Here is a 16,499-nt window from a genome sequence, read left to right on the forward strand (position 1 = left end):
TGGTTTCAGGAGGTGAGGTGAAAGAAACACGAGAGAAAATACGAGCTACGCGGTCAGCTCCTCGTGCATAAACTCCTCCCGCTGTTCGGGTCATGTCAGGAAATGATTGACCTGGTATTTCTGATGATTCGGCTGAATAGATCCACTCGATCCACTGTATATCTCCCAACTCCCAATTAGGTAGCTTGTCTAGGTAGTCGGCTTCATTTTTTGTGGGGAACAAGTCGACGCGAACTTCGTCAACAAACCCCGTGCCACTAGTTGCAAGTTCCTGGTTCATCTGTTACCTCTGTTGCTACCACATGACAACATCGCGACCTCAAAGCTTCTATGAATGCTGAGTTCAAGATGATCTCTGTCCCAAAATACGACATGGTAACGCGTGGGACTTCAGGGAAAACATTCTTCGATCCAACCTTATAACCGTTCCTCTGCTCCCTGGCCACTCGGGGATTTCTTTTGCTATGCCACACCCACCAGTTAGATCTATTCCTTCCGTATCCGACGTTCCACCTCACTGCCTCTATTTCCTATCTACTGCAGGTAAGATCTTTTCGCCTTTTTGGGACTGAGATTTTACCCGATAAGGCTGACCGGATAGACAATGAGTCTTTTCAAAAACCACACATAACGGTAGCAATACTGATATACATCGTTTATGGGACCCTGTGTTCCCTATAGGGCTGTACGCAATCGCTAACCGTATTACCTTGGTATGTATCTTTTATTTTGCTTCCCCTTGCCGTCCTAAAGCTTCTGGCCTCCAGAAAGCATGGCAAGGAAACCTATGCTTTGGCCTTCATTGTCTCTTTTCTGGCTGTGGGACAGGCTATTACAATCGCCGCTGCGGGTGCCAGTAACCAGAGCACCGTATATCTTTCATGTGCCGCGCTCTAGTGACATAATATCATACTCACAAAATCAAATCCAGCAAAGCTCATCTAGCATTGAAGATACTACACGTACCCATATTTCCTATTTTCCAGGTAAGCTAACCTACTGCTAACGATTTCATGATAGTCCAACACTCACCCTTCCGTCCTCTCTACGATTACCATTGCTTTGACCGCTCAGAGGCCACACCCGGCACGGTTGGTGGTGCCGTCGATTGCGCTAATTTCTTGAGAGGCCTGGGGACTCAAGAATGCCGTGCCCCGAGAGGAGGAATTATCATGTGCCATTCTCGCGGGACCATCATCACGTCTTTTGCGGCTGGAGACTTGGCTGCATCCTGGTGCCAGGATGTGGTGGCTGGCATCGGCTGGGTACTGGATCACTGCCCTGTCTGTGGCGGAGAAAATTGTGGTGTTGCCGGTATGTCCTCCGTGCTTTGATTATTCTATTATTCAGGCTAGAGGAGCATGATTCTGAACCTTTCATCCTGCCGATTTCACAACAGGAATTGCGGCAGCTCATGGAAACGGAGATCTTCTCGTCAAGGTCTCGGGTGCTTGATTATTAGTTTACCTCATATATTCTCCCATCCGGTGGCGGAATATTCCGTTTTGATTACACAAATCAAAAATTGCTCCCCTCTCGGTCGTCCTTCGACAAAGCTGCGGGCTGATATGGAAGTCACTTTGGATCTTGTCAATAAACTCGAACTAAGTTTGTCAGAAGAATCAATATTTCAAACCTGTTGGAAAATCTTCACTCATGCGCTACGAAGCACTTGTATCCTTGCAGTCTTTTTGGATGGGGAATATGGGGAGTATCTTACCCACGGCAGGATCTCTTTATCCTCTCTTTAATGGATAATTTCTTGCCATACCGTTCAATTCAAAACTCTTCTTCTCAAGAGCATAGAATCTATTGATGCAATGATTTGCAAGAAAAGATTGTTTATCAAGGCAAATTCAGTGGCAGAAACAATAACCAACTGAAGTATATTTCTTGATAATCGTGCTGAGACTTTTATAGATAGAGCCGCGCGGCCTCTCCTCTCTAACAGTCACCATACGCTCTGTAATTTTTGATTTTGATCCGCAAAGAAGTCATCTAAGCCTATACTTCAGAAATTAAGAATTTGGTAATTTGTTGTCTTTCCAAGGTTGTACTTGCCGCCACACAAACCCACGACTCACGTGACGCGATAAAAATCTGGGCCGATGACTCGACTTCCCACCATCCCCTCGTCCACTCCAAAACACACCATGCTGATCAAGTGCGGGCCGCTGTCAGACTTCACTCAGTCACGATATGTGATTTATCTCTCTACCGGAAAGCGGCTGGTGCTATTCCGCCTGCCAACCATCGACCCAGGGAGCTCAAAACCCAACGAGACCCAGGATGGATGGTCATATTATGCCATGGAGGCTGAATGCCCCCATGCCGGTGGTCCAATGGCCGATTCGCAAGTGGATATTGAGGATTCCGCATACATCGTGTCCTGCCCGTGGCATGCATACGATTTCAACGTAGAGACCGGCGAATCGAGCGTTGGTATCAAAGCATGCACATTCCCTGTTGATGTTCGGGACGTTTTCGTGACAATAGATTTTCCAACCGAGGATGGTCGCCACGTTGAGCTCGTCAAAGCCGAGCCCGTGAGTGAGAAGGTCAAATTGAAGCGCGGCCTATCATCCCCGCAGACTGCAACTACTCCACAAGGACCCGGCACGGCCCATTACCTGGATGAGAATGCGACGCTTTGTGACTGGGCTGCTCACGTCTTGAATACTGCTTATCCTGAGCACAAGATTGAGTTGGCAACTCATCTATTCTCTACATTTACCGCACGGGAGGCATCTTCTTCCCCGATGGAGCTCGGGAGAGGCACGGTTCGCCCTCCTGATCAACCACCTCGCGAACAGTTAACGACAGTTGAGGCGTCGGCAATGCCCAAAACGGGACGAGGCGGTACCCTCAAAAGCCGAATTTCCATGCTTCACGCTCTAGCCAACATTGAGTTATGGGCCATCGACCTGGCCATTGATATCTGCGTGCGGTTCTCCACATTCCAGACCGAGGGCAACTCTCAAGAAATACCGCGAGCTTTCTTTCATGACTGGTTGAAGGTGGCCAACGATGAGGCCAAGCACTTTTCTTTGCTTCGGACTCGACTCGAGGAAATGGGCTCGTACTTTGGTGCTCTTCCTGTTCACCACAGCCTCTGGCTCTCGGCTACGGAAACCGCACACGATCTTCGTGCTCGGATTAGCATAATTGCTCTCGTACACGAGGCTCGAGGGCTTGACGTCAACCCCATGACTATTGAGAAATTCCGCAAAGCGGGCGACAGTGAAAGTGTGCAGGCACTGGAGGTTATTCACAATGACGAAATCACCCACGTTACTACCGGCCACCGATGGCTGACGTGGATTTGTGATCAAGAGGGGACTGATCCTGTGAAGATTTTCCGCTCAAACGTCCAGAAGCACTTCAAGGGTCCCATCCGAGGCCCGTTCAATGAAGAGGCCCGACTACAGGCTGGCATGGATCGAAGATACTACGACAATCCTTCGGGTCACGCCAGTGAGGTAGTGGCCTCATGAACTTGATTTGCATTAGCAGTAAAATACCCGCAAGAAACGAAACTCAAATACCCGACTTAGCCTGAGTAGTAAGTAGCTGAGAGATGAACGTGGTCGCTTCCACGGGTAAGGAAGAGCATAAATGGCAGACAAATTGGTCCCAGGCACCGACCGAAGTTTCCTGCAAGCAATACTCGCCCTTGATTTGCAGAGTGGGGATTAGCCCACTTTAACCTCAGCTGAAGCGGGGAAAATGACACCGGGACATTTAAGCATAAGATGACTCTTCAGCCTCTTCTCACCCAGGCAGCACTCTTTCCCTTTCTCACAACTCTTCGTAACTCACTTCTCTCATTTGTTGTTTCTCTATTTCTCGTTTCTCCAAAGCTCCTCCCCAAGATGCCTGTTACTCTCCATCCATCAGACACAAAACCCAGTACCTGGCGTTGGCCAATGGCGACAAGCGCCAAAGATCTACTCGGCGATTCTTGCCCCAAAGATTTCAAACGCAGCGGAGAGATCTTCCACAGTTCTTTTCCCGAAAATTGCGACCGCTCACACATCTCTCCAAGCCAGCATGGGTTTGTCCGCTCGGTGTGGCGCGCCTACTCTGACCACCACCACCTGACTGTGCGACCAGAGGATGTATGGTTTTCGATCCTGGTCCAACTCAACTTCTACATCAATGCACATGCCGAGGAGCTACGGTCGCACTTTGTCGCGCACGAGGGGCAGAAAGAACTCGTGGTCCAGGACGTTGGAACCATTCACTCCGTCGACGTGGGTAAACTGGCCATCCAGTTGACGGAAAAGATTCAGGAGAACGTCCTTGATCCTGAGCTGCGTGCCTGGCTTATACCCGCGTTCAGCACCACTACAAGGTCCGATGAGGTCATAGCTGCGGTTCTCATGATGGGAACACTCCAGAAATATTTCTCTTACAAGATGTGTCTGATGTGTGGGATCCCGACCGTGACTTTGCTCGGTGAGCGCGATGACTGGGAGAAGCTGCTGGCGAAGCTCGACAAGCTCCGTGAACTTGGTAAAGAGCCTACTCAATTTGCAGACCTTCTCGGGCCTGTGTTGCAGGGGTTTGTGATGTCATTCGATGACCCTTCTTCTCCTACCACATACAATTTCTGGAACCGGTGCGTCCATCACATCGGTGGAGGAAGTGGTCCCGTTTACCTCTCCGGATGGATCACGGCCTTCTGTATGTGGGACGAGGACGGCAAAAGCCTCTACAACCATCGTGGACTGCAGATGTCCGGTGTCACATTTCCGCTGGTCGATACTGGTGATATTCCCTCTGGGTTTGCGAGCGTTCCAGTTCTAGTCGATGACAATGGGCACGAAATCAAGACTGTGATGGTAGCTGGCTTAGTCGGAATTGAGGTGTCGGCAAGCGAGCCGACCGGCGACGCTACTACCAATGACCACCAGAGTACGACTAGCGCGTCCCTGGGATCAGCTACTGTGGCAGCGAAATTGGATTCGATTCGACCATTCTCTGCCTGGTGGATGTTTGAGGATCTCGGAGAAGAAAAGGAAAATGACAATGGTGAATGATTGAATAGCCTTGTACTGATGGACCGCTCGAGAGAAGGGGTTTGACGACCGATAGCCATTTGGTTCACTTGCTTTTTGGTGATTGCTAGTGCTAGAACCATGCTTGTTGCTTGTTCAAAATGGAACTATACATCCTGCGGCCAAAAGAAAAAGAAAAAGAAAAAGAAAAGATGACGAAGATGAAAATCCTTCGCCTAGATTAATATTATCTTGCCTCGGGTCCCTAATTATCCAATACTGCCGAATGCTTCCAAATAGTAAATCACGTATAGCTCCATTATTTCGATGACAACGGTAAACCGCCAAAGAAGATAAAATACCCATTTTTGTCATGATGCAAATTCACCATGATCATCAATCTACTTCTGCTGGAGATACACGGGCTTCAACTGCACCTTACTGCAGCTCGATGGGATGACAGGCTTGTAATAACGATTTAGGTAGAACAGCTGGGGGACATTGTGGAACCAGTCGCAGACTAAACCGTATTGAATTAGTAAATGTTATAGCTTCCAGGAGTGTCGAGGGTAGTAATTATATACTTACCCAACCAGCCACCAAAGCTATACTCAGTCGACCACTGAAAGTTCCCGTCCTTGATAGAGAACCCATCAGAGCCATAGCCGACGTTTATTTTGATCGACTCCCATGCTGTCCAAACAGAAAATAGTTAGTCCAAACAGCTTGGGACGTAGAGCAACAACTCAAGGGAAATAAAAAAAAGACTTACAAGCATAATTGGTATCCCCAACAGCCACAAACCCCCAAGGAAACTCAGTCTTGAAATCGACCTGTGCATTGGTGCCATTCAGAAAGACTCGGGCGGCGCTATCACTGTCCTTTGCCAGCACGACATCGTTCAGACCTGCGCCGGTGTGGTAGGAGTGAACAAATAGATTATTTAGCTCCTTGTTTTTGGCGCCAGTCGTTTGGAGATGGAAGTACTTTTTCTCTTTTGCAATAGGGCTGGCTGTGACAACTGCAAATAGTAGTGCAAGGATTGTAAAGACTTTCATTTTTGAGTCGGAGAGCAAGATATTGCTTTTGCTGCTTTTCAATGGTACTTGGAATGAAATTTCTAGGGAATAGACATCCTCGTCGAGGGTATGCTCCGACTTTATGTCTGCTACGTCTAAAGTGCTGCCCTCTTTTTGGGTCGTCGGGGTATAGTAGCATTCGGCATGATCGGGTAGGGTAGAAAGTTCAAGCTAGCTAGATTTACGCACACAAAGGAGCGTGATATGCAATGCGGGGCATAGATCGAGTGCGGTTGGGCTCTGAATGAAGTGAAGAGCAAGACATAAGCAACTCGTATCACACCGCCAGCCAATAGTTGAGGTATCCGCGTTAGTCACAGTCAAGGTAGATGCAGATTGCACCACTCCAGGGACTATATAGCACAGGGCCTCGAGGATTGCAGAGAATGAATGAGAGGTCAAGTGGCAGTGGAGATGTGAGACATTGGTGTTTATTTAGGCAATACTGCGTCGATCGTGGGGTCAGCTTCACCGACCCCCTCATGCAAATCACTACAAATTTGGATTCGAATGTTTGGGATAGTCTTAAAGATATCCTTGGTTGGTTTGTCGGGTTTCATGCCAAGAAACAAGGCTTAAAGACAAGACAACACATCGAGGAATCTTGCGTCTTGAAAAGGCTCCAGTGGCTGATCATTAGTTTCCGTACGCTACCCCACACTATGTCTTATTTACTGCCGGCCTATTCATATCGCTGCCTACTTAATACGCCAGTATATACGCGATATTTCGACGCGTCTATCCCGTATATCTACCCCTGAATATCTTCTCTACATTGGTCTCTGCTGATAATGCGTGTACTCGCTTGATATGCCTCGCGACAAGAACACGAATCCTATATTTGTCCTCACACATGCGATCTTGATTCAACTGCACAATGGGATATTAAGAAAATACTAAGTGGCCTACTCTTCAATTCCTTTACTGACAATCATATTGAGAGATAAACGGCAATACCGAAGTGCATTTCCAGGAGAATACAATTGTCGCATGATTCGTCCATGTACTAGGAAAGCATCTTGATTGAAACATGAACGATCAAAATATATCTGGAGGGGAGAGGCTCATCTTTTCCTTCACGTAGCTTGTCAAACCACGAAACCCACTTGACTCCTCGAGCCCAACTCCAACCTCTCGAGCAAAACAAAGAATATAGACGCTCACACGTGATATCTCGATCGCCCAGATGCGGGGAATCAAACAATGCAACAATGGTCATAGCGAGTATTTTTCCAAGTATCCCTACATTCTCCCTGCACCTTCTCATGACACATCCAAGGGAAAAGAGCATTGCTCGAAGACCATCGACCAGTCGACCATGCATCCATGGCTTCTCGTGACCTTGGCCACGACGATCGCAGGCTTTGTGATCCACGACAATAAGACCTGTGTTTTGTTTCCCGAGTCCCTCAAGCACAATGGCCTCAACGTGGATGATGCACCAGCCGTCCACAGGGCATTCGACCTTTGCGGCAAAGACGGCAGCGTGGTATTCACGAACCATACTTTCCACATCAACTCCGTCCTCAACACTACCAATTTGGTCAATTGCGATGTCTTCATCAAGGGGGAGCTGCGCTTTTCCACTGACCTGACCTACTGGCGCAACCACTCGTATCCGGTGGTGTTCCAGGACCAAGTGACTGCCTGGCTCTTTGGGGGCACCAATGTGACTATGCGCGGCGCTGGTGGCTGGTATAATGGCAATGGCCAGAAATGGTACACCGCGGCGCGCAACACGCCTAATCAGCCGGGGCGACCGATCAGCATCACCTTCTACAAGTCTAGGAACCTGCTCGTTGACGGCCTGAAAATCATCCAGCCTCAGTTCTGGGCGACGTTTGTCTGGCGAAGCAAGAATGTCACTCTGGCCAATTTGGTAGTCAACGCCACGAGCAATAACCAATGGAGTACGATTAACACGGATGGCTACAACTCCTGGAACAGCGATACGCTCGTGGTCGAGAACAGCGTCATCACCAACGGCGATGATTGTGTCGCAGTCAAGGGCAACACCACCAACCTACTCGTTCGAAACATCACCTGCCATGGCTCGGCAGGCATGCCCATCGGGTCTGTGGGCCAGTATCCCACCAAGCCGGACTATGTGCAAAACATCACGTTTGAAAATGTCCGCTGTCTAAACTGTATGGACGGTGCCTTTATCAAAACCTGGCAAGGCACCTCCAACTCGGACAACCTCAACGGAGACACAGGTGGCGGTGGCAGCGGCTACATTAAAAATGTCACGTTCCGCGACTTCGAGATGACCAACGTCCGTCTGCCGATCCAAATCTCGCAGTGCATCTACACCGAGGACAGCAATGAAAGCTGCAACAGGTCAAAAATCCACATCGAGGACATAAACTGGTCAAACATCCGCGGGACATCGCACTACAACATCGCCGCGTCTATCTATTGCTCCGACCTTCATCCGTGTCCTGGGATTAAGTTCGAGGACGTCCATCTCCGCTCCGTCAATAGCACCAAGGGCCTGCCGATGTGGGACACCAATCTGCAAGACGAGGTGTATCAGTGCACGAACATTGTTGACCAGAAACACTCGGGCATCCCCTGTAATCGGGCTGCGCCAAATAACTTCAGTCAGTCAGTGACTGCGAATGTCAAGGATTAGCCTTCCCAGACGGTCTAAATCTTTTCAAGTTGAACCGAGACGATCAAAATACAGTAACTTTGACAGCCAAAGCGGCTTTCTGCATCAATCTATACGTGTGGGTGAGGTCGCGGTGCGAGCCGGCTCAACGTGAGGGAATAAAAAATGCGATTTGGAAGTAGCGACGAGCTCAGACCCAAAGAATTCTGGGGTCCGGGCAAATGCCCCAGCCATAACCCAATAAAAGGAACCTTCCTCCAACCAGCCGAAACAATCGGGGAGTGCGGGGTGGAGAAATTCCCCGACAAAGCGGGTATTTCATTTGAGAGCAACCACTCCCGGGCCGAAGAACATTCGCAACCTCCGAGATTAATTCAGAGTTTCCGCGATGTTGGGCCTCAAAGTGTCCAAACTGTCATGCTCACCCCCGCACTCTACCACATGTCGTGGGGCAAGGTTTGGGTTTCTCCGAAGAATCCCAGAGCCCGTGGACTTGGCGCGGGCGGATGGAGTCATCAGTCCCCGCGGAGCGCGGGGACTTGTGTACTTGACGAGTGTTTCCGGGGATTATCAGCCAATAGCCACGAAGACATGAGGCGTTCTACCTACTGGGAGTGAAGATATCCGCTCTCTCAATCGATTCCGTTATTCATAACCCTCGTCACTATTACATAGCGCCTCCAGAGGCCGAGAGACGGACTGGCATATAAATAGGGCTATTGGTATGCTCAATTTTCTGCTTCGTTTCTCTTGAGTGCTCAACGCTTCTTCATTTCACAATGGTCCGTCTCCTAAAAGCCCTTGTCCTGGGCCTGGTGGCGGGATCCGCACATGCCCTGGACTATACCGAGCCCTACCGTCCCCAGTACCATTTCTCGCCGCGCAAGAATTGGATGAATGATCCCTCTGGTCTGCTGTACCATAATGGAATCTACCATCTGTTCTTTCAGTACAACCCTGCAAGTAACGAGTGGGGGAATATGTCCTGGGGCCATGCAACCAGCAAGGACCTGACGCACTGGGACGAACAGCCCATTGCTCTCCGTGCCCGTGGTTATCCTCAGAATGTTACTGAGATGTACTTCACCGGGAGTGCAGTCGTCGATGTGAACAACACCAGTGGCTTTGGCAGGGATGGCAAGATACCTTTGGTTGCCATGTATACTTCCTACGTATGTCCCAAACAGCTTTTATTTTTCTTCAAATCTTACCCACTTCCATCGTCTTTTCGTCTTTCTTGAGTCTCAATGGCTAATGATACACTTCGCTTTAGTATCCCCCAGCCCAGAAACTGCCCAGTGGAAAGCAAGTTCGCACAGAGCAACAGTCTCAATCCATCGCCTACAGTCTGGATGATGGCGTGACCTGGACTACCTACGACGTCGGCAACCCCGTCATTCAATCTCCACCAGCCCCCTATGGAAACCAATACAAGAACTTCCGTGACCCCTACGTCTTCTGGCACGACAAATCCCACAAATGGGTTGTAATCACAGCCCTCGCAGAAATCCACAAGCTGCTCATTTTCACTTCCGACGACCTCAAGGACTGGTCTCTGGCAAGCGAGTTCGGTCCCTACAACGCAGTCGGAGGCGTATGGGAATGCCCCAACATCTTCCCCCTTGCCCTGGACGGCAACCAGTCCGCCCTCAAATGGGTTCTTGTGCTGGGCCTCAACCCGGGCGGGCCGCCAGGGACTGTTGGTTCCGGAACGCAGTATTTTGTGGGCGAGTTCAACGGGACCACTTTTACGGCGGACCCGGATAGCCTCTTTGCCAAAAACACGACCTCTAACTGGATGGACTGGGGTCCGGATTTCTATGCTGCTGCTGCTTATCAGGGCTTGTCAATCGACAAGCATGTCCAGGTTGGCTGGATGAACAATTGGCAGTATGGCCAGAAGATCCCTACCTCCCCATGGCGAAGCGCCATGGCTATTCCTCGGCGCCTGTCTCTCAAGACCATCGGCCAGAAGGCGACTCTTCTCCAGCAGCCTCAGGAAGATTGGGGCTCTATCATGAGTCGGAACGGCGTCTCACGCTCGTGGAAGTCTATCCCCGAGGGTACTGTCAATCTGGGAACGCCGGGAGAGACATTCGAAGTTCAGCTGAACTTCTCCGATCGCAACGCTGCGGCTTCTAAGCCTGCAGAATTTGCAATCGCTGTCCGGGCTACCAACAGCACTACTCAGCAGACGCGGATCGGCTACGACTTTGCCCAAAAACGCATCTTTGTGGACCGGACCAAGTCTGGAAATGTCACATTCGATTCCACCTTTGCCAGTGTGTATCACGCACCCTTTACCCCGAGCGCCGGTGGCAATGTCAGCTTGCATATCTTTGTCGATCGGTCCAGCGTCGAGGTGTTTGGGGGCCAGGGGGAGGCCACCCTGACGGCGCAGATCTTTCCCGGCAAGAATGCGATCAATGCCCGGCTGCAGTCGACTGGGGGGACTACTGAGAATGTTAGTCTCAAGATGGCGAGTATATCCTCCGTATGGACTAAATGAGAATGCTTCTCGATGGACTTGGTGAATTGAAGAGAAGAGCTATTTGTATATATCTTCTCGGGTGAAATAGACCTCAAATAGTATGAGTGAATATTCAATTTTGTCTCATATGGCTGATTGCATGGTAATGATTTGAAGAAGTAATTGATCTACCAGAAATCAGCATTGAAACCGATGATTGGAGGGATGCACGCCGCATAGTTAGACTGTGCAGACGTCAAAGAGAAACTAGAGCTTCTTAAAAAAATCTTCTTCTTTGTTGACGTCCAGCGAGCCCTTTTCTTGGTCGGTTCGGGCAGCCGATGCTTCACTGTTCGCCGTAAGGCCGTTGGAGTATTGATGTCACCCAGTGGTCCACGATCGAGACTTGATCTTCTTGCGAATAATATTTCTTCTTCTCTGGGGCCATTCGCGGGTGAACCCACAGTTCTAATCTTGTTTCAGTCTCGCCCCGACAGGATCCGCGAGAAATCTTGGAACTGCAGGATCAATCTTGGATGGCACTCGGCGATCACAGGGAAACGCTAGAAAATTCTGGACTTTCCCCAACCCAGGATTCTGCGAGTATATAAAGATGAAGACATCGCGCAGAGAATTGCTGGCTTTCGCCTCGAATACACATTGCATCTCCTTGCTATGGGAGAACAACACCCTGGGGACACCGCTAGGTCTCCTCCACGTCCCTCGCTTCATCCACTTAAAGAACACGATAGTAGTCAGAATTCCCCCGTTTCCTCGGATATATTAGCCAACTCGCCTGAAAATCACCGTCAAAGTGATGTCCAGTCTGAACGACGTAATGAACAATGAATATGACCCAAAGCAGCATCTCCAACCACCAACACCTCACCATGGCCATCTGCCACCACCCTTGCAAGAGAATCACTCGGCTTCATTATCTGCGAGACCTGCGGCCGCCCGGCAGCCCACCGAATCTGGCAGTGTCTACTACGGGTCTCAACTACATCAAGATCCATCGCTCAAACACAGAACTATCAGCAATCAACATGTCAACCAGTGGCCATCGCGGTCCCTAGCAGGACTCAGTTGGATGGAGCCCTCCTTCCAATAGGAACATGTCTACATCGATCCCGATTACCGGCACTTCAAACCTCGATATGGCAACAACGAACAGAAACCTGTCTGGGGATTAGCAAAACCTCATCCGCGTGTCGTTCGCCCGGGCATGCGCCGCGACGATAGCAAGCAGCCAAAGGCGTATAGTACCGATGCCCCCGGTGCAACAGAGCCTGCACCCGAGCTGGGTGTTACGCCTGGTCTGTCCACCACACAGTCCGGCACCGCCGATCCCCGGTCGACGACGGGCCAGGGCTATTCGAACTATTCAGCAGCAGCCCAGCATGGATTATCAACCAAACAGGCTGTCTACGGACCTCAGCCCGATGGCATTTTACGTCCCATGGAGACTGAAGCCAATGGGCATATTTCAACATAGGGTCTGGCGGTTGGTCAAGAGGCTGAGTCGCCGGCCCAGGAAGAGTTCCTCAATCTCTGGGTGAAAGTCCGGCATCACATGAAGGATCCCTTTGCAGAATGGCTTGCAGTAAGTATATCCTGTCCTGTCGATTTCTTCTCTTGCTGATATTCAAAACCCCAGACCACAATCGCAGTGCTCATTGGACTGAGCGGCACCCTGGCAGTTTCGACAGGAGAAGCCCAGGCAGGCACTCGACTATCACAGAATTGGTCATGGGGAATTGGTTTCGTGATCGACATCTATGTGGCTGGTGGCATCTCCGGTGCTCATCTCAATCCGGGGATCTCAATTGCGCTCTGGATCTTCCGTGGTTTCCCTGGTCGTCGATGCTCTTCCTACGTGGTTGCTCGGCTCCTTGGTGCTATCACTGCAGCAGGCTTAACACACTGCTTATATCACGACGCGATTGTCCATCTTGCGCCCACGGCGTCTGCCGGTACCTCCGGTCTAGGGTTCTACACCGAGCCCCTCGGCCATGTCAGTTCCGCAACGGCCTTCTTCACCGACTTCGTGGTCGATGCCATCTTACTCTGTGTGATATTCGCGCTAGGTGATGACAGTAATGCGTTGCCTGGTGCCGGTATGCACTCCTTCATAATTGGGTTGGTGATCTATGTTCTGTGCATTTGCATGGGCTTCAACACTGGAGGGTGACATCTCTGCAAATCTTTTATTCTTTTTTTCTTTTAAGTTTCCACCTTCTGACTTCATTATTTACAGGTGTTCAAACCCAGTGCGAGACCTTGGTCCACATCTCGTGGCTCTCATGGCCGGATATGGTGGTTCTGGGGCTGTTGGGTAGCCACTATCGGTGGCTCTCTGACTGCGGCTTCTTTGTACGATATTTTCATTTTCATTTGGGGTGAGTCGCCTATCAACTACGCCCCTCGACGGCGCAAGAGAGCCGCGCTCAAGGAGACCAAGTGGAGACGGACACTTGGTATTGGCCGACATAAAGTCCCTTCTTTAGAGGATAGGATTAAAAAGCTGGAGGATTAAGGGTTACGCCCAGCTTTCTTCCTAGCCTTTCTTTTGATGTATATAAACATTTGTGATTAGTATCTGGCATAGTGCTCGTGCATGACGGACTCTTCTCCGCTCCCAAATCTATAAATTGACATATCCACAATGGTTCTTCCAACCGAGTCTTTCAAAAGAATAAACAAAGGATTTACTGTGTGACTCGAGTGACTCAACCCTATTTTGACCTCCATGTTGCATTGGTGATTTTTGATTAGTTAGTTAGTGAGGCGGGTGAGTCAGACGAGCGAACAGTTGATTTATAAAACAGGATGATTTCTCCTCCCAAGAAATGAATCATCTCTCCACCGAAATCTTACCGTGCTGAACCATAGCACCAGGATGCCATCACCACTAGACCTCAGCCTCCCAACAGCTCTCATCCTAATCGACAACCAAGTAGGCCTCTGCCACCCGACCACAACAACACACTGGGGTACCACCCGCTCCAACCCACTTTATGAAGTCAACATCCAAGCGCTCCTCTCCGCTTTCCGTACAGCGCGCTCGATATCGTCCACAACCCCACTAGAGGTAATCCACATCTTCCACTCATCAACCACGCCAAATTCACCCTTGCACCCCGCCCACACAGCTCACGGCATCCGGCCTCTCGACTTCGCCGTGCCCGCATCAGACGGCTCAGAGCCCGTGTTCTGGAAGAGCGTCAACTCATCCTTTATTGGGACGGAGCTCGAGCCTCATCTGCGCCAGAAGGGGTTCCGCCAGATTCTGATTGCGGGACTCACGACGGACCACTGCGTCTCGACGACCACGCGCATGGCGGCGAATCTGGGCGTCGTGGATCGCTTTTTGGAGGGTGGGCCTGTGCGGCTGCGCGAGGATGGATCCCATGAGAATGAGGCCCGCGTGCTGAAGGGCCGTGCTGTGCTTGTTGCTGATGCCACGGCTACTTTTGGGAAGGCGGGGATTGACTCCGAGACTATTCATAAGGTGTCGGTTGCTAGTCTCGAGGGTGAGTTTGCTGATGTTTTGGGGACGGAGGAGGTTGTTAAGGCTTTGAGAAGGGTTAAGCATTGAGGGTTTGTAGATAGATGTGACCTACAATTGGGTATGTCTATATCCAATACTGGAGAAGTTAGAGGAATGCTCATCAAGGTTGCTACATCTTACGAATCGAGATTCTTTTCCCAAGGGAAAAAAAAGTACATTGCATCCCCATATATAATACAACTTGGTACAAACTCACCATCCCCATACATGAAATCAGTCTCATAAAAGGCACCTCCTATACAGAAATCACTCTTTGACATGAAAAGATTGAAACAGAAACCGAGCACCGGTACAAACGCCATTCCCATACATTCAGTAAACAATCAAGAACACAATTTATACATATTTCGTCCTCATACAAATGCCTCCCCTTTTTTTGGTGTTTCAGAGAAAAACTTATGATCATCAAATCACATCTCCAGAGAGCTCTCGGTTGATTCGTCGTCTTCGTCAAGTCGTTCAGAAATTGTTGGTAGGTTGGTGTCCCTGGTGGTGTTTTCGACAACCTTGGGCCAGGCCCAGCGGAGCAGGGCATCCATCATCTGGGGGTACTCGGGCACCTCGAAGTTCTCGGCCTTGGTGAATGCGACATGAAGTCTGCCGTCGAGGAACCATCCATATAACACCCGGGCTCGGGCTCGGGGCTGGAAGGAAATGATGAGGGTCTAGAGATATGTTAGTATTTCTTGTATAGAAATGAGAATATTTTAAACTCACCGGAAAGGTTTGGTGGATGCTTTTAAGCTCTCTTCGGGTCCTCCAGTTCGATATCTTCTTTTTCTGCGGGTACATGCCCGCCAGGATCCAGCTCACGAGCACAGTCAGCTCGGCGACGGAGAGTTGGTTTTCGTCGGTATGGGCGTCACTTTTCATGATGATGTGTTGGTGACATTGACGCCGTCCGGTGACCTGGACTGCCCTTTGTAGGACAAATTGCTGGTGACCCTTGTGGGATTTGATACTCCCTTTCGAAAAAGAATTCAACCTATACAGGCCTAAGTGTCAGTGACTCTTTTCTCTCTGTTCTCTTACTTCTCCCTTTAACTCTACTCTTCTCTTCCTCACTTTTGTCTCTCGATCTCTATCTTAATAGGAAAATATCTGACTTACGGTATGTTGTTCCACCCTCTTTCTACCGCAGTTCCATTGATCGCCATATCCAGATACGTAAAGAACGCACTGGACAGGGACCCATGTAGGTCATTTTGATTTTGCGGCTTTTCCCCATCTTCCTGCTTTTCTGCAGCTCTCTTCTTGCCAAGCTTCTTTGCCCGACGAACTGGAGTAAGGCCGCACTTATTTTTCGCTCTTGTTTCGTCCTTTTTGCTGGAGCGACGGGCCCTGGTGAAGTCGTCGTCTTCGGAGTCGTTCGGATCCAAGACAGTGCTGCCGATGGCATACTTTCTGTTAGTTGCCGGCAGAAAGTAAGAGCTGCTTTTGCAGCAGGTGGCACCGGATGCCAGGTCGAGGTTGTGTTTTTCGATCCCCAGGTATTGCAGCTGGCCGTCGGTGATGGGGCCTTTCATGGCCTGAAGGTGGGCGAGGATGGCTTGGAGCCTTCTTTCCTTCTGCTTCCACCTCCAGACCCAGCCGGGTACTGGTTTCTTGCGTAGTATGTGCATTTTAACAGTCCTCTAGGGATACTCGGTAGGGGTAGGGAAATATAGATGGAAGAAAGAGATAGAGGTTGATGGGAGAAGAGAAAAAGAAGAGAGAGAAGGGGAGGAGGGGATGGAGGGTAGAAGAAGGGTGCTGGAGGGTCGCC

The 16,499-nt window shown here is 50.0% G+C and overlaps 9 protein-coding genes across 9 annotated transcripts; 7 read left to right on the forward strand and 2 right to left on the reverse strand.

The window, feature by feature from the left end:
• Positions 1–348: 348 nt before the first annotated feature.
• Positions 349–1,365, forward strand: NUU61_002352 (uncharacterized protein; the record flags this gene model as incomplete). Its single annotated transcript, XM_056652934.1, has 4 exons — positions 349–375; positions 754–870; positions 1,129–1,314; positions 1,351–1,365. 4 exons carry the CDS (start codon positions 349–351, stop codon positions 1,363–1,365), a joined length of 345 nt encoding a protein of 114 aa, XP_056514001.1.
• Positions 1,366–2,153: 788 nt separating this feature from the next.
• NUU61_002353 (Rieske [2Fe-2S] domain protein) lies at positions 2,154–3,494 on the forward strand (the record flags this gene model as incomplete). Its single annotated transcript, XM_056652935.1, has 1 exon — positions 2,154–3,494. One exon carries the CDS (start codon positions 2,154–2,156, stop codon positions 3,492–3,494), a length of 1,341 nt encoding a protein of 446 aa, XP_056514002.1.
• A 378-nt stretch (positions 3,495–3,872) lies between these two features.
• Positions 3,873–5,042, forward strand: NUU61_002354 (DUF4419 domain-containing protein; the record flags this gene model as incomplete). Its single annotated transcript, XM_056652936.1, has 1 exon — positions 3,873–5,042. The coding sequence occupies one exon, from the start codon at positions 3,873–3,875 to the stop codon at positions 5,040–5,042; it is 1,170 nt and encodes a 389-aa protein (XP_056514003.1).
• Positions 5,043–5,401: 359 nt separating this feature from the next.
• NUU61_002355 (uncharacterized protein) lies at positions 5,402–6,058 on the reverse strand (the record flags this gene model as incomplete). Its single annotated transcript, XM_056652937.1, has 3 exons — positions 5,402–5,520; positions 5,589–5,693; positions 5,773–6,058. The coding sequence occupies 3 exons, from the start codon at positions 6,056–6,058 to the stop codon at positions 5,402–5,404; spliced, it is 510 nt and encodes a 169-aa protein (XP_056514004.1).
• A 1,339-nt stretch (positions 6,059–7,397) lies between these two features.
• NUU61_002356 (uncharacterized protein) lies at positions 7,398–8,714 on the forward strand (the record flags this gene model as incomplete). The annotated part of the gene is made up of 1 exon (XM_056652938.1): positions 7,398–8,714. One exon carries the CDS (start codon positions 7,398–7,400, stop codon positions 8,712–8,714), a length of 1,317 nt encoding a protein of 438 aa, XP_056514005.1.
• A 758-nt stretch (positions 8,715–9,472) lies between these two features.
• On the forward strand, positions 9,473–11,202 carry NUU61_002357 (glycoside hydrolase family 32 protein; the record flags this gene model as incomplete). The annotated part of the gene is made up of 2 exons (XM_056652939.1): positions 9,473–9,865; positions 9,967–11,202. The coding sequence occupies 2 exons, from the start codon at positions 9,473–9,475 to the stop codon at positions 11,200–11,202; spliced, it is 1,629 nt and encodes a 542-aa protein (XP_056514006.1).
• A 778-nt stretch (positions 11,203–11,980) lies between these two features.
• On the forward strand, positions 11,981–13,699 carry NUU61_002358 (Glycerol uptake facilitator protein; the record flags this gene model as incomplete). Its single annotated transcript, XM_056652940.1, has 4 exons — positions 11,981–12,145; positions 12,275–12,617; positions 12,834–13,302; positions 13,441–13,699. 4 exons carry the CDS (start codon positions 11,981–11,983, stop codon positions 13,697–13,699), a joined length of 1,236 nt encoding a protein of 411 aa, XP_056514007.1.
• A 363-nt stretch (positions 13,700–14,062) lies between these two features.
• On the forward strand, positions 14,063–14,761 carry NUU61_002359 (putative isochorismatase family hydrolase; the record flags this gene model as incomplete). The annotated part of the gene is made up of 1 exon (XM_056652941.1): positions 14,063–14,761. The coding sequence occupies one exon, from the start codon at positions 14,063–14,065 to the stop codon at positions 14,759–14,761; it is 699 nt and encodes a 232-aa protein (XP_056514008.1).
• A 383-nt stretch (positions 14,762–15,144) lies between these two features.
• Positions 15,145–16,356, reverse strand: NUU61_002360 (uncharacterized protein; the record flags this gene model as incomplete). The annotated part of the gene is made up of 3 exons (XM_056652942.1): positions 15,145–15,399; positions 15,452–15,719; positions 15,845–16,356. 3 exons carry the CDS (start codon positions 16,354–16,356, stop codon positions 15,145–15,147), a joined length of 1,035 nt encoding a protein of 344 aa, XP_056514009.1.
• Positions 16,357–16,499: the final 143 nt, after the last annotated feature.

Source organism: Penicillium alfredii (genome assembly GCF_028826965.1).
Source record: "Penicillium alfredii strain IBT 34128 chromosome Unknown utg000004l_segment0_segment0, whole genome shotgun sequence".
NCBI lineage: Eukaryota > Fungi > Ascomycota > Eurotiomycetes > Eurotiales > Aspergillaceae > Penicillium > Penicillium alfredii.